The sequence below is a fragment of the Pelodiscus sinensis genome, chromosome Z (genome assembly GCF_052426305.1).
Source record: "Pelodiscus sinensis isolate ZL-2025 chromosome Z, ASM5242630v1, whole genome shotgun sequence".
Classification (NCBI taxonomy): domain Eukaryota; kingdom Metazoa; phylum Chordata; order Testudines; family Trionychidae; genus Pelodiscus; species Pelodiscus sinensis.
The window spans coordinates 28,275,290-28,295,658 of NC_143085.1; the positions used below are offsets into that span (position 1 = coordinate 28,275,290).

Here is a 20,369-nt window from a genome sequence, read left to right on the forward strand (position 1 = left end):
GATCCCACATCTACCTGCTGCAAGGCTCTGACACTGTCCTCTGAAGAACCTAATGCTGGACATTATCAAGGACAGGCTACTGGATTAGATGGACACAGGGTCTGATTCAGTCAGGCAATTTCTATGTTTCTAATCACCCAGACCCTCAGCCGGAGTAAAGCACTATCATGCCATTGATTTTACACAGTAGAGAATGGCTGTGCTCACGGTCATGCTATCAGAGAAGGATTTTCCTAAAATTCTCTTTTAAAGAGCCCAGTTTCTCTTTGCCAGTAGTTAAACTGAAGAGATGTTTGGCACCGGGATAGTCCAACCCAGGGTGAGAGAGGATGTGAATGGGACTGGAGAGCGTGCAGAGCTGGCCCACCACATTTTGGCACCTGAGGCGGGGAGCTCAAATGACGCCCCTATGCCACCTTTTTTCCTGTCTGCCTGTTATGTCTCTTGTGCCCTCCTTCGTCCAGCACAGCACTCCACCATCTCTGTGCATCTAGAGCAGAGAGAATATAGACGCACCAGCAGCAGACACAATTTTCTACTTTCTGGGTCCTAGTGGTGCCCTCCCTGCCCCCAGTCTGGCACCTGAGGCGGCTGCCTCAGTTCTCTTCATGGTAAGGCCAGCCCTGAGAGTGTGCAGTGTACTTTCCCCCTTTGAGTCCATTCCAAACCACAGCCACAGCAGTGCCTGCTTAGTGAAATCAGCATTTTCCAAACATCCAGGGCAAAATTCTGTTTGCAGGGGAGAGAATGGAGGAATCTGGGCTGAAGGTATGAATGGCTTTTTACCACCTTGGAGGAGTTGCATGTTGTTGGTGCCAGCCCTACTGGAATTGATGAGTTAGTGGGAAAGAGGAAAAGAAATGTTGAAAACAATACTTCAGTGCTCTGGCTAACCGGAGGGACTGACTCTGGCAAGTCTAGTTGAAAAGAATAATGAGCAATGCAAGACATGTATTAGATGACCTATCCTCTGCCCCCCAGTGGGCTTTCCCAGCTGATACCCAAATGACATGCAGGAACTACCTTGCTTCTGTTCACCAGAACAGGATGCAGTGCAAAATGCATGGGCCTTACTGAAATGACAGAGAAAGTTCAGGTGGCAGAGACCAGCCTGAGGCTAACACTTCTATCCTTACAGAAAGTGCCCCTGGATCTTTGAAAAGCCCACAAGAAGCTGCGACCTCGCTTTTCAAACGGCACCTCTAACAGTACAGTGGCTCCCAGCCACATGTCGGGGCACTGGCTTGCAACAGACCCAGAGGGAAAAGAACCTGCCAATTGAATGACCAATGCTTCAGCACCATCTCAGGGTATGACTACACTACCACCCTAGTTCGAACTAGGGTGGTATTGTAGGCAACTGGAGTTGCAAATGAAGCCCGGGATTTAAATTTCCCGGGGTTCATTTGCATGTTGCCGGGTGCCGTCATTTTTAAATGTCTGCTAGTGCGGACTCCATGCCCACGGCTACACGCGGCGCGGACTAGGTAGTTCGGACTAGGCTTCCTAGTCCGAACGACCGTTACTCCTCGTGAAACGGAGTCCACACATCAGAGACTGAGGGGGCCCAGCCTAGTAGATTGTGTGCTCCAGCTCCATGGTGGGGTGGCTGGGGCGTGAGTAGACTGGAGAGCCAGCACATGCTCGATGCTGGGTGCAGGAGTCCTGAGCCTCAGGGCCCTGATCCAGGCAAGCTGGGGGCCACATCCGGCCTTGAGGCCGTAAGTTCCCCACCCCTGATATAAATTTTCCTTGGCAGGATTCCATCTACCTCCTCTCCCAGTCCAACTCTGCTTAGCGTATGTGAGCAGACCAGATGACAGCATGAGGAACTACAGGGCAGCCCTCAAGGAGACTGGAGCACTGCTTGGCCTATGGCTACACAGTTACCTTAATACAGTAATGTCATGTACATTTGCCCTCTCCTACAGTGGGCAGGGGAGGCTGCCCTCACAATCAAGGAAGCTGCTTTCATGCCAAGAACCAGATTTCCAGCTACTCTTGAATATGGTAGCTCCACTTTTCCCAGCACTGTTCCTGCAGAAGCAGCTATATTAAGGTATGCACTAAGGATGTTAAGGAGCAGGTATTTGGCTAATTGTATCGACTCCACGTTTAGTCAACAAGCGGAGGAGCTTGTCAGAGTTGCAGCGGGGGATAGTTCCCAGAATTGGCACAAGCCGGGACTGAAGTCCTGGCTTGTGCTGGCTCCAGCATTACCATGGCTCTACCTCACCTGCCCTCCCCACTTCTGTGCACGCTAGAGACAGTGCTGGGGGGAACCGACTTTTAAGTCAGCTCCCCCCAGCACCAACTCCTGCTTCCCTCCACTTTGCTGCCTCTGATACAGAGGCAACAAAGCGAGGGAGGGGGGGGAAGGGGGAGGAATGAGTAGTCACGTAATACCTCAACTACCCAGAAAGCCCAAGCATATTGGGTAGTCGTCGACTAGTCACTTACATCCCCGGAATGCACAGAAGATTGAAAAACTGTGTAGGGGCAATTTTCACCATAGTTCCGTTTGTTCGTGGCATGCTTTTAATTCCACTCTAGCTGATCGGATGATTGGATATAGTTAGGGATTTATATTACATTCATCACCACGACATCAGATATTTGCAGGCCCTGCCCCAGGAACTAGTTATTCAAAAGGATGCAGGGGTTCTGCCTGTCGCTACTGCGGCAGTGAAGACAGCTAGAGCCCCAGGCCCTTCAACACTGCTGCTGGGTAGCTCTGAGGGCTGGCTGGGGGAGGAGGCATGGCACAACATGCTCCACCTGGTGCTGAAGGCTGGCTGCCCCAGTTCCGCCCCTTCTGCCTGAGGCCCCATCCTGTCCAGCAGCGTGGAACTAACCCCCACCCCTCCACACACACCTTGCCCAAGGGTCCAGCAAGGATATTGTCCGACCTCCCTCCCCTGGATATTTGGATCCGACACATGAATCCTTGGAAGGAACCACACAAAATGCAGTTGAATTAAACATATTAAATAAGGGGACTATGCAAAAAGCACCTAAGGGGTTTAGAAGCTCAATTCCTGTTGGTTTTTGAAAATATCTCTAAATCAGAGACACAAGATGGGTGAGGTAACCTCTTTATTGGACTAACTTCTGTACAAACTTTTGAGCTACACAGAACTCTTCTTCAGGCCACAGTGGGAAAAAGCTTTGTCCCCAGCATGCCCACCAACATCCCCACTATATGTTATCAAACCATTTGATCAAATAGCTAGTCAAATACTTGGACTAATGATCAAGATGCTACAAGTGAGGAATGAATCATGTATACCGGGTCAGTCCATAGCTGTGTCTCTGTATTTTCCACAATGGGAGTATATGGGTTACTTACTTCCATTGCCAGGAGAGAAAGGAAAGAACTTTCTGCTGAAGTGGAACTATTGGAATTTAGCTGCCCTTCGTATCTAGCTGGGTTCTGTGAACTTTTCTGATAATCCCCCTTGAATTTAGCCAGCCAATGCTAGTTCATGACAGCGCTGAGTAACAAACTTGGTGACAAGGTAACTGGGAGCATACTTGAGGGCTTAGTACATTACAAGTCCAGACCTAGTAATAGTTCCTGAAAATTCATCTGCAGAGCACAGTTCTGTTCTCAGTTCGGCACAGCTGACCTCAGTGCTCCTTACTAACACGCACAGGTGACCTGTGGATTAAGGGGCATTGTGTGCATCCCAGGGCAATGGGACACTTAAGCCAAACTATTCCATGGGACTCAGAGAGCAAGACTGTGCCCACATGCATTCTGTGTAATCTGCACTTTTGTCTAGAGGTTTGTGAATGGAGAGTGGCTGATTGCATGGTATGTAGCCTGCTAAATCAGATCACTGACACAGCGGTACGAGGTGAGGGTACATCTACACTGCATCCCTAGTTCGGAGTAGGGATGCAAATGGAGATGACCGAAGTAGTTAATGAAGCGGGGATTTAAATATCCCACGCTACATTAACATGATCTCACCAGCGTGCTAGTTTGAATCACAGCTGATTCGAACCAGGAAGTGCGCACCGGGATGCGTTAGTCCGAACTAACGTTACTCCTCACTTTTTAAGGGCTTTAGTCTGAACTAACGTGTCACAGCGCGCACTTCCTGGCTCGAAATAGCTGTGATTCAAACTAGCACGCCGGTGAGATCATGTTAATGAAGCACGAGAAATATAAATCCCCGCTTCATTAACTACTTCGGTCGTCTCCATTTGCATCCCTGGTCCGAACTAGGATGCAGTGTAGACATACCCTGAGTAATGAACTCATTACTACAACAGAGCCGCTCTCCTGGAAACATGAGTCTGTGAGTGGCAGAGCCAGGGCCTGTCCTGCACAACTGAACTCAATGGGAGGTTTGCCATTCACTTCACTGGGAATAGAATCTGGTTCTCAAATGCATCTCGTTCTTAATGCTAGGGATCGGACCATTTTTATGCAGGCTTTGGAGTTTGCAAAGGTCCTTATCAGGGAGTGATTTAAAGTAGAGAAGGATACCAAATGTAAATCAACTTTAGCACTCCTCCAACAGGCGTCCTTTGATAGAAGTTACACATTACTGGGTAATCCAAATCAAACTGAACTACAGAAAGAATTGTTGAGATAGCAACTGCCACTCTACTACCATCATCGACAATCACAGAATCACACCTAACTACATAGGAACACAAGAACAACCATGCTGGGTCAGACCAGTGGGACTCTAGCCCAATGAAGCCACTGTCAGAAGACAGGGCAAAAAGCGTGAACATCAAACAATCATCATCAAATGATCTATTCCCTGTCATGCAGGCATGGCTGCTAGCAGACAGAGGTTTAGGGACACCCAGAGCTTGGGGTTGTGCCACTTACCATCTTGGACCCAGCCTCCATGAACAACTCTTTTTTGAACCCAGTTGGCCTTCACAACATCTCCTGGCAAAGAGTCCACACACCCGCTTGACCAACTGTTTTATGAGAACTCTCTTGAAGTCTGTTAGCATTCTGCATATGGGGAGCCCGAGTGGCTTATAAAGCTTAAGCATACTTTGGCCAATAATCCATAAAACACAGCAGTTTGCTCACACTGTACTAAAAAGCTTGCACGGAGTGACAAGGATACTAAACAGCAGTGCTGGTTTTATGGAGAAGCTCTTTGAAGGAATCCCAGCTAAGATTCTCTTTGTCCCGACTGGCATTCAGTGTTCCAAAGCATCTTCCCTTTTCATCAGCTCTGTAGTTACTGAGTGAAGAATGGGGACTATATGTGGGTTAAATAAAATGTGTCGATCTGTGTATATTCATCACAGCAAATTTAGCAGCAGAAGCTCCTGAAGTTAAGGTAGCAAAACAGTTCCCAACCTACCCTCTCTGGTTTCACACACATGCAGCCAAAACAATGGGAGGGAGGGAAAAAGGAGAGGGGAAATTTATTGTTTCATTTTAAATATCAGTCATTTTGAAATCTGAAATTCCAAAATGAAAGAGAGAAAAACAAGGGAATCGGGTTTCTATTTGTTTGAAAAAGGAGGCAGTTTCACCAAAATGTCACCAACATTTTTTCCCATTTCAGCAACATTTCAAGATTCCAATAAAGGTTGCTCAGCTCCATGTCTAGCTTTCCAAATGTTTGCCTCTACGCTGAAATATTACATGCTTTGTTTCTGCCTGTGACTGGATGTCGAGAGGAGATTTGAGCACAATCTTGACAACTAGGGAATGGAGACATGGCCAGGGGAAGTAAGCTGTCATAGAACACACAGCAGTTTAGTGATAACGCTGAGAACATAACCAAGTAGTCCTGGCCATTAGACAATGCTACCTCCCGAACAGCCTTTCATGACCCACAGGGCAAAGAGATGGCAAGCTTATGGATGTGAGGCTATCCTTTGAATAGAAATGAAAAATCTAACTCTTTGGATCATTGGTGTCCTCTGACACGCAACTGGGTGTTCCTAACCTGTTTGAATCGGCCATCAGCATCCCCATGGAAGTCATCACCCTTATGTCCAGGGATGGGATTTTTCACAGGAGTCCAAGACTACATCTGGGAGACAGCTCAAGAATAAACTAACCCCATGTAGAGAGTCATCATGAGGCCTGTACAACTTCTGCCCATAAACTAGCACTTCGTTGGTACAGCTGCTCTGCATGGGGGTGAATTTCCCTGCAACACATCTTTAACAAGGGACAGAAGAGACCATTTTCTTTCTACCAAAGAATTTGCCCCTAACACTGAAGGGTTAAAACATTACTAAAAAGCTGAAGTTGTTTCTTGTTTGGCAGCATTTTTCCCCCCTTTCTCAACTCCTGTGTTTTTCAGGCATGTAAGGGCCTGGGCAGCTAAGCTAAACTATCCTGAGAGAAACACGCACAAAAAAAGATTCCCCAGACAGGTGTTCAACCCACTGCCATGAGATGTGTTTTATCTAGTCGGACATAATTATTACTAAGGGTCACTATGCAGGATGACGGTTCATCAGTTGCCTTGCATATACTGGAGGACTATGGGAAATGCAATTGAATGTTTCATAGCTGATAAAGTGATTCCTATATATCTATCTAAAAATTACAAATAGTCTAGTTACAGGACCATGAAGACTAACAAAACATGTAGTTTCAGGGGGTAGCTGAGTTAGTCTGTACAGGATAAACTTAAACAAGTAGTTTGGTAGTAGTTTGGTAGCATTTTATAGACTAACAAAACATATAGATGGTATCATGAGCTTTTGCAGGTATAACCCATTTCTTCAGATGACTGGAGCATTAAAGTCCAGATCCAAGAATAAATAAGGGAAGGGGGAAGGGACGAAAAAGAGGAAAAAAAGACTGTGAATAGATTATTCAAGTAGTTATAAGAGGCTGATGAGAACAATTAGCATCTTGTTTGGTTGGTCTACATGTTGTTAGTCTGTAACTGGAAAAACTTAAAAAACAACTAATAGACTAGTAGCACCTTAAAGACTAACTCAGTTATCCCTCTGAAGCTACCTGAAAATTGTGTGTCAAACACTTACAAAACTCCCCTGGCTTTATTTAAATTCTATGGACATTTTGCCTGAGTACAGGTGACGGGATTTGGTTGGAACACACCTGTCTCTGTGAGTATGTCTGCACAAATTGCTGGGAATCTTCATCCTAGCTCGGGTGAGCAGACATTCACTAGCTTTGCACAAACAAATATGCTATAAAGAACTACCTGGTGACCATCTGGACTAGCCATGTGAGTACAATCCTGCCCGACCCCCTGCTGCCCATTCTGCTGGGCCCACATGATTATTTTTCAAGCTAGTACATGCACATCTACCTGAGTAGGGAATTATATCTCCCAGCTGCAAGATATACCCTGTGTTTTATCACAAATACCCTGTGTTCTTCCACAAATGCAGGTTATATGCAGGATTTTGGAAGCAGCCTGTGAAAATCAGTGAATTCAGTGAAGCTTTGCAGCCGGATGGCAGTTGAGGAAGTATCCCTATATTTAAATTTCAAAGCATTTGGAGATCTATAGGGAAAGAGGCCTGCACTCAATGAAGGATATTAGCATAGGGAGAAAACACATGGCTATGAAATTAACTGAGAACTGCTTGCCCAAACGAGGCAGACGTGGATTCTTTCCTGAAATTTGTGCTCTGGCATCCAGAGGTACCGATACTAGAAAAGAACATTACATCCTCCCCCGGAGACCCTGTATTTGACAGGCAGGGAGGGTTGGACCCTGTTTTACAGGCAGGCCTGACATTTTGGGATTCCCGTTCATGTGACTACTAGTAGTGAGAGATTAATTAACACCCAGGCACAGAGCTCAGTCAGAACTGTCTGTAAACAAGATCATGTTAGCCTGGCAAGTAATTGGAATGCTGAGCTGGCATATGGTTTATAGATTAGGCAATGCCCGTGGCCTGCCAGCTCTCTCCCTGTCAGGGATGTTTCAAAGCAGTGAAGAAATGAGCCCAGGTTCGTATAAGGAGGAATGATGTGGAGCAAGAACTAGTTTCTAGCAGAAACAGGTGCAAGGGAGAGAATGAGGTATGAGTGGAAATGAATGCCAACCCGATCAGCATAAATTCCAAGGGGTGTTTGGGCAGGGATGCCAGGGTCTCGGGGATTCCGGGGTGGGGAGGGGGGAGGCTGCTGCTGTTTAGAATAGGGGACGTAACAAGGAATCTTACACCTCTCTAGACTTTCCTCGGGATTTCAAGACGTGTGTGGGTTTGAAGGGCCATACCACATGTCTGATTTGTGGGCCACCAAGTTCCACCCTCTGGAACGGATGATGGCCTTTCCACTTATAGAATCATAGGACTGGAAGGGACCTCGAGAGGTCATCGAGTCCAGCACCCCACCCTCAAGGCAGGACCAAGCTCCATCTACACCATCCCTGACAGATGTCTATCTAACCTGTTCTTAAATATCTCCAGAGAGGGAGATTCCACCACCTCCCTTGGCAATTTATTCCAATATTTGACCACCCTGACAGTTAGGAATTTTTTCCTAATGTCCAATCTAAACCTCCCTTGCTGCACTTTAAGCCCATTACTCCTTGTCCTGTCCTCAGAAACCAAGAGGAACAAATTTTCTCCTTCCTCCTTGTGACACCCTTTTAGATATTTGAAAACCGCTATCATGTCCGCCCTTAATCTTCTTTTTTCCAAACTAAACAAGCCCAATTCATGAAGCCTGGCTTCATAGGTCATGTTCTCTAGACCTTTAATCATTCTTGTCGCTCTTCTCTGTACCCTTTCCAATTTCTCCACATCTTTCTTGAAATGTGGCGCCCAGAACTGGACACAGTACTCCAGCTGAGGCCTAACTAGTGCAGAGTAGAGCGGCAGAATGACTTCACGAGTTTTGCTTACAACACACCTGTTGATACAACCTAGAATCATATTTGCTTTTTTTACAGCAGCATCACACTGTTGACTCATATTCAACTTGTGGTCCACTATGACCCCTAGATCCCTTTCCGCCATGCTCCTTCCTAGACAGTCGCTTCCCATCTTGTATGTATGAAACTGATTGTTCCTTCCTAAGTGGAGCACTTTGCATTTCTCTTTATTAAACTTCATCCTGTTTACCTCTGACCATTTCTCTAACTTGCTAAGGTCATTTTGAATTATGTCCCTATCCTCCAGATTAGTTGCAACCCCACCCAGTTTGGTATCATCTGCAAACTTAATAAGCGTACTCTCTATCCCAATATCTACATCATTGATGAAGATATTGAACAGTACAGGTCCCAAAACAGACCCTTGCGGAACTCCACTTGTTATCCCTTTCCAGCAGGATTTAGCACCGTTAACAACAATTCTCTGACTACGCTTATCCAGCCAATTATGCACCCACCTTATCGTGGCCCTATCTAAGTTATATTTGCCTAGTTTATCAATAAGAATATCATGTGAGACCGTATCAAACGCCTTACTAAAGTCTAGGTATATGACATCCACCGCTTCTCCCTTATCCACAAGGCTCGTTATCCTATCAAAGAAAGCTATCAGATTAGTTTGGCATGACTTGTTCTTCACAAACCCATGCTGGCTATTCCCTATCACTTTATTACCTTCCAAGTGTCTGCATATGATTTCCTTAATTACCTGCTCCATTATCTTCCCTGGGACAGACGTTAAACTGACCGGTTTGTAGTTTTCTGGGTTGTTCTTATTCCCCTTTTTATAGATGGGCACAATATTTGCCCTTTTCCAGTCTTCTGGAATCTCCCGTCTTCCATGATTTTTCAAAGATCATAGCTAAAGGCTCAGATACCTCCTCTATCAGCTCCTTGAGTATCCTGGGATGCATTTCATCAGGACCTGGTGACTTGCTGACATCTAACTTTCCTAAGTGATTTAACTTAGGCCTTTCTGCAGCTTTTGATCTGTCGAAGGGGGGGGAGGAGGTGACTGGCCCTTAAAGTCCCATATGTGATGGGCCATTTGGCCTGGGCAAGACCTGACAGATGCGTTATCCCACACACACCCCACACAGAAGGTACCTTCTACACATGGATCCCCCCACTTCCCTGTGGCACTGTCCAGAGCAGGGGCAGATGACTGTTTTGCGGGGCCCCGAGCAGCATAATTCCGCGGGACCCCTCCCTTTGCCACAGCACATGCGCAGTGACGCCATGCGCATACGCAGCGGCGCCACAGCGCATGTGTGGGGCTTTCTAAAGCACGGGGCCCGGGGCGGCCGCCCCATTCGCCCTGTTCTATATCTGCCCCTGGTCCAGAGGACCCTTTGTAGGCAGGGGGAGTGAGGTAGTATCCCAAAGGGACTGGTGTGCCGTGCACATCGCCCACCCACCAACCCTGCAAGGAATTTGATTTAATGGAACGCCCATTAACTCCATACCAGCTTGGCTATGCTATGGAGGCCCATGTTAACAGGCAGGCTAGTGGTGCCAAAGAGTTGGGGATGGGAGGCATAGGAAGTCATGGATTCAGGACGGGGGAGCAAACATCCTGATCATGCCATGGGTGTGAGGTGGTGGTGGGGACCCTATATATACTACCGGGAACACTGTAATTTCCTCTTCTCTCTCCCCTCTGCCATGGATTGTCCCATGGGCCAAACCTGCCCTAAATAAGGATTTGATCCAAAGGGCTGGATCTGGATCTCAATTATTTAGGTAGACTGTCCTGAAGTGGGACACTCCCCATGTGGATTGATGGGGGTGTTTCTCTGCTTAAATTAGCAGACAGTCATGTATCAGCCTTTCAGATAACAAGGAACCTGCTGCCAATGGGACAGTGCTGGGAACAGCCAGCCCCATGCTGCATGGCTCCCAGATGACAAGCTTGCTGCCAAGGAAGACAGGGGAACTATGTCAAAGTAATCTGCAGACAAAGGGCTAAGTACATCCAAACAATTTTGACAGACTTTTTTCCCCACATGCATAATGGGGCAAAAGCAAAACAGAGCCATTTGGCTCAATGGTGCAGCACATTCATACATCCAGACATGGATGCAATGCTTACCACTCCTGGCCCAGGCATAGCCCCTGTTCTTTATATGCTGAAGTACCAATAACCATCAGTAGCCAAGCTACGCACAGAACGTACGTGTTTCCAAAGGGCTGCGGTTTGGAGCGACAGTGCTATTTTCATAGCACCTTCTAGATTCCAGACACGAGCAAGGTCCCTGTCCTGCCAGGATCTCCATGTGGGCAAATCTGCCACTGAGGCCTATGGGGCTTCATGCAGGTACAAAAGTCTGACTGTGCAGAACTATTTAATCGATTGGGGACTTTGTGAAGCTTCACACAAGGGGTCATCCCCATCTCTCATGTGGGGAAACTGAGGTACAAAGAGTCTGGGACTGGGCCAGCATGACACAGCTTCTGACACCAAGTCTTTTGGTTTAACTACCCATATCCTCCCCTTTTTTCATCCTCTATCTCTCACCACCCTCCTGACCTCCACATCACACATGGGGCTGGGAGTGGTGGAAGACAGACAGCCCCTAAGTGCAAAGCACATATTTTTCCAACAAGTCTCCTTCCTCCCCGCAACAAAATCCTGGCATCATATTGCTGTTACCTTCTGGGACCCTAAAAACCACCTGAGTCCCTATGCTCAGCGCTGAAGGCATGTACAATTGAGGAACATTTTAAAAAGTTTCAGTCAACCCACCAGTAAATACTGAACAGGCAACCTTTGGAACTGATTCTAATCTCATTTCCACTGGTGTAAATCCACTGAAAACACTGGAGTTAAACCAGTGAGCTGAGAATCAGACTTGCTGCACCAGAACTGTGTTCCTGGGCAATCTTAGAAATAAATTCTCTGCGGGGGTAAAGTCTGTGAACCTGTCTGTCTACTTCTTCTTAGCAGCTGTTTTCTTGTGAAAACAGTTAAAGTATGCATGTTCTTGCAGCTGATGTTGGGCGTCTTCCCTTCTGTCTACCCTTACAGGACTATGTATATCTTATCTTTGTAATGCAGTATATGGGAAGGTGCTTCAGAACAACAGTTAAAAATTCAAGGCAACTTTTAAATTAAAAAAGATAGCTAAAAGTCATCTTGTATTTCTTGGCTATATACATCTCACGGATATATTTGTCCTTAAGCACAACGCCGTTGAAGAAACCCCAATGTATAGCTTACTTGGAAGAATTAAAAGTAATTTCCCCTGTATTCCAAGCAAAGTCCAATATAATGGTGTTGAGCTTGCGGTATTTATTACTCTGGCTCTAAATTGCCTTTCATATTTTCTTGGATCCCAAAGCTGTAGCCAAATTGGCTGGTTAAATGTGAATAAGTGGTGCATTGTCTTCAAAACAAAGTCTGGCTTATTAAAAAGAAGAATTTTATTTTTTATAGTTAAAGTTAAATCACACCAAACACAGTGTGGACTGTAAACAGAAGAATGTCCTTGGGAACTACGTGCAATATCACTTCAGAATGTATGTCAAGAATTATCCCAGAGCTAGATAAATTCTTAAATGTACCTTTAAAATTAGAGCAAAATAGTGGCTTGCAAAAGAACTTCAGCAAGATTAAAAATGGAGTTTTTGATAATATTGTAATAAGAAATGTCATGCAATATTTCCCAACTATTTTTCCAGGTACAACTTGACTTATTGTAACTGTACCTGACAGCGCTAAGAATACGGTCTGGGCTATAATACAGTGAGAGAGCTTTTTGGATATTAGATATATAGCTTATGCATATTTTACTGTATTATAGCCCAGACCGTATTCTTAGCGCTGTCAGGTACAGTTACAATAAGTCAAGTTGTACCTGGAAATAAGCTATATATCTAATATCCAAAAAGCTCTCTCATTATAAATATCATATATAATAACTGGTACTAAACAAACAAGTTTTAGTCTGCAAGTGCCATTAATTATTGATTCACTAATTGATCATGCTCTCTGATCAACTGTAAAAACCAGGGTAATTAAACCAAGAACACAAATTCACAGATTGCATTATTGCTCACAGATCTATGAGTTTTCCTTAAATGGTGAGACTAAAGCACATTAGAAGCTGACATTTAATAGTATGAAGCAAGCATTCTGCATAGTTTTATTTTCTTAACAAAAACAGTTCAAAGCACAGTATTTGCAGAATGAAAATTAGTTGGAGAGAAATTCTGTTTTTAGAAAAACAGAATCACAGTGGCATATAAATAATACATTATATTTCATTATTTTGCAGCCTGCCAGCTGCAAGTCTCATTGGAATGAATTTCCATTTATGATACAATCCCATGTCTCAAGCATTTGCATTGCTTACTCCTCCAAATTAGCACATAACAGTGCTTTTTATAAAGTGGATCTGCATTTCTTTCTTCTAGAGGGTAAAACACCCACCATATAACCAGCCTACATCCTAACAGCAAGGGAGCTAGCAGCTAACACGGTTGTAATGTTATAATTGTTTCCAACTGGGAAACAATTATAACGTTAACCTCTTGAAATGCTGCATAATGTCCATGTAGGTTCAAAATCAAAGAAATAGCTAGACAATAGAGTTTTGCTTTTCCATAAACCTTGGAAAATATTTATTCTACAGGAGTCAAGAAGTAAGACCCCAGCGTATGTTCAGCCATAGTATTCTATTATTTGCACCTATTAATAACAAGGTTGAATTTGGTCTCTGATAAGAAAGGTGCCATTCTGTACAATCTCCTTTTTAGAGGGGATGACTTGAGAGTGCACAGGGTCTTTGATAACTATCTGTATGGCATCTGATCTCTCCACTGTAGAGTTTTATACATGTTTCTGGCAGTTTTTTGGTCCAACACACTTCCTTAATTTACCCTCACACATTTCATTTCATAAATGCATAACAAGGGCTTATCCTGCAAAATCTGCATGCGGATATGCAGGTAGATACCCGCCTGACATTAATGAAAAGTGTTCCTATATGTAAAACCCAGAGGCAGGATGAGACTCCAAGTTTGAAGGTATTAATTCTTTTAAAATTAGAAACCGCCCTGTTACTTTGGAGAGCAACTGTTAGTGTTCATGTGAGATTTTGGGCATATTAAGGTACAGTTTTCAATAAAATGTTTAACATATCCTGAGAATCTGAAAACTGAACTTTCAGTGATAATCTGCACAGGGGAAGAAGATACTAAAGAGGACAGAAATTCATTGTGTTATTCTTTCCTATGAACAGCTAACATCTTTGTGCAGCACATAGTTTTTACAGTACTCTGTACTTAAACCAATAAAAATGTGTCATTGAATACATCTAAAAACCTGTTTTTTTTTCAAGAAAAATATCTGAAAAAACCTTGAGCAAAATCCTTCCCCCAGCAACTCAGCCTTTAAAAGCAACTTATCATTCAAAACCAGTTGAAATTGACAAAATGGAGCAGAATAAGAAGCCTAATAAATTGCTTAAATCCTCCTCCACTCTCAAATGCTTCACAGACTCTTTGACAAGATGATCCAAATCAGCTTCTGTCTATATAACTGCTGCCCAGAGTTGACCCCTAGAGCTGTACCATTCTGCCATACTGTAAAGTACAAAACTTTTCAAACTGTGTTGTTCTCTGAAGCACGAGTCTCGCAAATAGCAGCAGCACGCATTCACCTCTCAAGCAAAACCAACTTTAAAAGAGAATGTGAATGTTTCCAAATCTCATCTCTGGTACCAATAGCCTTGCACATGTACACACACTGTTCTGAATAGCTTCCTGTTCCAGGTTCAGAGCAGAAATTACTGTTCAACGGTGGCTTCTTGCTCATAACAAATCAGACTGATTTGGAATGAAACCTAGCTGAGAAGACAGCTCTGGTATGTCCAGTCACAACTTCAGACCTAGCCAAATGTAGCATTGAAGTAATCAGGCTGGTATGCTCTTACTATACAGAACCTTAGAGTCACTCTTAGAGGCCAGTAGCTCTCAACCAGGGATGCATGTATCTCTGGGAATAAGCAGAAATTTTCCAGGGGTACATCAACTCATCTAGACATTTGCCTAGTTTTACAATGAGCTAAAAAAAGCACTAGCAAAGCTAGTACAATTAAAGTGTCATAGAAAGACTTTATACTGCTTTATATAGGATCTGCTAAATGGCAAGTACCATACTTATATTCCTACTGATTTATTTCGTATGGTAAAAATGAGAAAGTCAACAATTTTTCAGTAGCGATGTGCTGTGACACTTTTTACATCTGATTTTGCAAGCAAGCAGTTTTCAAGTGAGGTGAAACTTTGGGGTAGGCAAGACAAATCAGACTCTTGAAAGAAGTATAGTAATCTGGAAACACCGAGAACCACGGTTCTTCCTTTACACTGGAAATTGGAGCATGTGTCTGACATGTTTTAATTAGCAACCTCCTTCCCCATACTATGATTTATCCTCCAGCTCCCAGTTCAAACTGCAAATAATTCACCACAGGGAAGCAAGGGGGATTCTGAATGCCCCCACACCTCTCTGAACTCTGTCTCTGGTTTTCTACTAGTGGCCAAGCCATTGCCAACTAATTCTAAAATACAGTAAGGAACTAGGCTGCCGGCTGCTTTCCCAGTATGCACCTGGAGTAGCAGTTCCAGATTTGAACCACTGCTGTCTTCAGGAAGGATTAACTCATGAGGTGCTCTTAAAGAGCCTTGTAATGTTTGGGCTCCGGGGTCCACCACTCTGGCCCATCGCACCTCATGAAGCCTGGATCATGACGGAGTCTCACCCCTTACTAGAGACCACATCCAGGTCACCCTGCAGTGCAGGGAGTTGGGTTTGGAACTTAAACACCTGCCACCCAATGCTGGAGGCAATGAGTCAATCTTCTCATTCCCTGCCTGCCTCCGACACTGGAACCAGGTAGTACAAAATCCCCTTTTTTCCTCCCGCCCTTGGTCTCTCTCCTCTATGTGGATTGTAAACTCCCTGGGGCAGGGACTGTGTGGCTGAGTAGGTCTAAGAACCTCAGCACCCTGATGTGGAATAGGGGCTCCCCCCTCCCAGTGAAAGATGGAGATAGTCTCATTCCCCACCTAAATCCCTGTGGAGCCAGGAACAGGACCCACTCCAGCCCCTCACCCCTGGGAAGAAGGGTAGGGCCCCAAAGGGAGGGAAAGGCTCTTACCATTTTGCCTTCCTTGGCTTCCTTTCTGGGTCCATGTCCTGTGTGATCCGTCCCCATGCTGCTACCCCCGGCTCTGCCCTCAATGATCCCGGGAGCCAGGGTGCAGAAAGGGGGGCTAGGACTGGGAGGCAGCCCGGAATCCGGACTGTCCAGCAGGCCCTCCCGGCTCTTCTCTTTCAAACTCTCTTCCATTCCTTGCAGGTGCAGGTGGCCCACCATCTCTGGGGGGCCAAGAGGGGAGCGGAGCCAAGCTGAAGAAAATCCGCCTCCTCCCTGTGCTTGAAGTTAAGAGATGAAGGGCTTCAGGCACGTCCAGGAGCCCCCCAGAACAGCCAAGGAAGCGCCCCTGCTCAGGCACAGCCCGAGCTGACCCTGTGGGGAAGGGAAGGCAGAGAGGGTGCATCAGAAAAACCACCAGCCCTGATCAGCTCCAGACCTCGCTCACGCTAGGGACGCTGTGGAAGGAAGGGGAGCCAGGGCAAGAAGCTAAAGCTGCCAGAGAAGGTCCCCTTCCCTCTGCCATTCCCCCTGTTACCCCTGGCCCCAGGGGGCGCGCACGGGACCCCCTCCCCAGCCCTGTCCCTACAGCAGAGCACGCAGACCCTATGCCCCACTTAGGGATACAGCGCACGCTCCCCTCCCTTGTCCCCAATCGCTGGCCCGGGTCTGGAGCGCTTGGCTCACTCCGAGCCCATCTCCTGGGAGCAGAGCGCACCGGTCTCCACGCGATCCCCCAGCCAGCCCTGCACCTGGGCCACTGACAGCGCCACTCGGGCAGGGCACCGACCCACCCGCCTCTGGAGCAGCGTCCTTGTCTCCGCCCCGCCCGGATCCGCCCCCAGCGTGCTCAGAGCTCGGAGACGGGGCAAACCCACCCAGCCCCCCGGCCTTCGGAGGAAGCCAGGCTGGGCTCGCCTGCACCCCCGTGCTGTGCCACGGTTCCCGCAGCGCCCCTAACACGCCCAGCAGCGGAGCCTGGGCGAGGGGGACGCAGGGCAGGGAGCTGCCCTCCGCCTTCCCCTTGGCGAGCGTAACGGGAGCCGGGGAGTCCCCGGTGCATTTACAGTCCCTCCCCCGCCTGCGCTCCCGGAGCCCCGGCCCGCTGGGCAAGGTGCGCCCCGAGAGCCGGCGGCAGCGCGGAGCCCAGCGCAAGCAGCGGCCGTGTACGTGCGGAGCAGCCAGCGGTTCTTGCTTGGGCGCGCCCCAGCGCCAGCAGCCAGGGAGAGCTCGCCCGGCCCCGCCAGTCCGCGCTTTGCAGAGCCTGCCGGAGAAATCCTGCCGCTCGCGCCGGTTCTCCCCGCCTCCCGTCGCTCGCTGGTTTACTCTTCTGGGATGGGTGGAGAACCAAGGGGCCCTGCCTCCCCCGCCCTACACCCTAGCCCTCCCCCAGCTGTGCATTATCAGCCACTTCCCGGGCAGGCAACGGGCTTCTTTCAGCCCGCCCGCTCGCCTTCTCTGTGCTGGGCATTGTTACTAGCTCAGGCAATGCCAGCGCACCCTGCCGCTGCATGCGCCGGGCCTTATGGAGGGCTCCGACTCGCCCCATCCAGCGACCTGTTACTCTTGCCTGGTTTCTTGTTTGTAGGGCCAGGCACCGCTCACTGGCTGGAGAGAGACTCTGAAACCAGCATCTCCCAAAAGGGGCCTTGGAGGAGGGTTTTTTAGCACCATACGGCAGGCTGGTTTTCTCAGGGTAGGAGCCACTACACTAGGGTGTCCCTGGGGAAAGCTCCCTCCCCTTCCACACCAGTCCTTTGACTTTAGTATATGACTCTGATGGTCATCAGAGGACTCTGGATGTTACTGGCACATGTCAGGGATGCACCAGCAGCACCTCAACCCTTTAAACATCCAGGCTGGGGTGACATTTAAAAGTCAGGTCACCAGAGCAAAGTAGGTCAAAGTAGTGCAAAAGCCACATGCTGAGCCTGAGTGCTGGGTGGCTCTAACCACCAGCATAGCAGCAGCTATCTATGGGCAAATGCTCCAGCAGCATGACTGCCATGGTTAGGGGCTGCAATGCTTGCACACCCTCAGAACAAATTCCTTCCATTGGCTGCAACTACACTGTGGGTTCTGGCCTCTATGTGACCTTTCCGAAACCTGCACAGCAGGAAAAGGGGCTTTTGTTTTCACCTGCTTCCTGCAAAGAGGAACTACACAACAGTTTTCCTTACACTACTTACAATTTAGAGAGAATGTGAGTCAACGTACATGGGGGTCTGGCCTGGGCTAGGCAGGTGGTGACTGCTTACACCAGGGGTAGGCAAAAATTTTTGATTGGGGGGGCACTCCAAGAATTTGGAAAAAGTGATTGATGACTGCACTCTTCCATGATATTAATGGAGGACGTGCAGGGTCTGGGATGGAGGTTGGGAGCAAAAGGGAGCTTGGGCTATGGGAGGGAGTTGTGGCCTGGAGTACAGGGGGTTGAATTGTGATGTGGGTATGCAGGGATTAGGGTTGGGATCTAGGGCAAGGGATGGGGGTTCCAGATCTGGGAGGAGATTATGGCTACATCTAGACTGGCATGATTTTCCGGAAATGCTTTTAATGGAAAAGTTTTCCGTTAAAAACATTTTCGGAAAAGAGCATCTAGATTGGCACGGACGATTTTCTGCAAAAGCACTTTTTGCGGAAAAGCGTCTGTGGCCAATCTAGACGTGCTTTTGTGCAAAAAAGCCCCAATCGCCATTTTCGCAAAACAAATCTCAGCTGTCTACACTAGCCCTTTTGCACAAAAGGGACTTTTGTCCTAGCAGGAGCAGCATAGTATTTCCACAAAAAGCACTAATTTCTTACAGTAGGAAGTCAGTGCTTTTGCAGAAATTCAAGTGGCCAGTGTAGACAGCTGGCAAGTTTTTCCAGAAAAGGCGGCTGATTTTCTGGAAAAACTGGCCAGTCTAGACACAGCCTATGGATACAGGAAGGGGCAGAGGATTTGGGTATGTGAAGTTGGGGAAGGATTAGGGTGCTAGAAGCAGGCTCTGAACAGAATTTACCGGTTCCTGACTCTGCCTGCCAGTGGGCCCTCTAAACAGCACAGCTTCACAGGGGATTAATCAGCCCCACCCATGCAGTCAGCACCCTGCACAGAGCCCTGAGCCTGACTGTGTGGGACAGATTAATCACCTGTGAAGCTGTGCTGCACATCTTAGAGGGATCACTGCTGCATGCCCCACCTGTATAGGGAGCAGCCATGTGCTCTGGAGCCCTTTGTGTTTAGAGGCTGCCCATTATTGAAACAGGCAGTTCCCATTGGCCGGTTTCTGGCTGGAAATCAGTCAATGGGATTGTGCTGGGGGCGGGAGCAGCTCCTAAAGCTTTCCTCCCTCCATTCCAGGCTCACAGTTTTTAAAGGAAAACTACCCCACGGCTGTGTTTTTGAGCGACGTGCAGGTGGGGTGAGGCAGGTAGGGTTGCCAGGTGTCCAGTTTTTGCCCAGACAGTCTGGTAATTGTGTCTTCTGTCTGGTAAAAAAAAAAATTCCCTGCCATGTTCGGGATTTTTTGTGAAGGTATCTGACAATCCTAGAGGCAACTGAGGAACCTGCCTGGGGCTTCCCGCAGCGTCTGTATTTTGTCTGGGCCAGACCTAACTATGAGAAACTTGGGGCAGGGCCTGCTGATAGTATAGACCAGCTTGCAGGCCCTTTGCCTCTCAGACAGGCCTGTGGATTTCAACAGGACTGCTCACTGCAAGTGAGGATATTACACTTTGGGCCTAATGATGCACTGCACTGTGGGGCCCTGAGCTGCTGCTTCCAGGGGGCCTTTTTTAATGTATAGCATTACTTTGGTTTTTTACTCTTTAAGGGCCATGTAGCAAGATGCTTGTGTAAGAGCACCTAAGTATCCCCAAGAGGAACAGATGGGGCTGACGAAAAGGCCTGATGCCAGCCTGACAAGCCCAGGGGAACATAGGCTGGGAAGGAGCCAGAAGTGAAGACAGGCAGGCTATGTCTACAGTGGCGGGTTCTTGTGGCAGAAATATGCAAATGAGGCTAAGCGTGGAATATCACCGAGCCTTATTGGCATACCTAATGAGACGCCATTTTTGCGGAAGAGGCTCTTGCGCCAGAAGGAATGTCTACACTGCCCCTTCTTGCGCAAAAAAACCCCTCTTGTGCAATGCCGTTATTCTTGAAAATAATCAGCGTAGCAGCATTGCGCAAGAGGGTTTTTCTTGCGCAAGAAGGGGCAGTGTAGACACTCCTTCTGGTGCAAGAGCCTCTTCCACAAAAATGGCTATTCATTAGATATGCCAATGAGGCTCAGCAATATTCCACACTTAGTCTCATTTGCATATTTCTGGCGCAAGAACCTGCCAGTGTAGACAT

General features: G+C 47.2%; 1 protein-coding gene across 7 annotated transcripts in view; it reads right to left on the reverse strand.

Moving 5' to 3' along the window:
- The window catches only part of RFLNA (refilin A), a 33,514-nt gene extending 16,144 nt beyond the window's left edge, over positions 1–17,370 (reverse strand). For 2 of the 7 annotated variants that reach the window (XR_012896000.2, XR_016348335.1), the window contains exon 1: positions 16,031–17,370. Coding sequence is in view for 5 of the 7 variants with exons in the window: in XM_075898514.2 (XP_075754629.1) it covers positions 16,031–16,249 (219 nt within the window). In the remaining 2 variants the exon portion in view is untranslated. The remainder of the gene's footprint in view (positions 1–16,030) is intronic. The other 5 variants (XM_075898514.2, XM_075898513.2, XM_075898512.2 and 2 more) reach the window with 5 other exon arrangements.
- Positions 17,371–20,369: the final 2,999 nt, after the last annotated feature.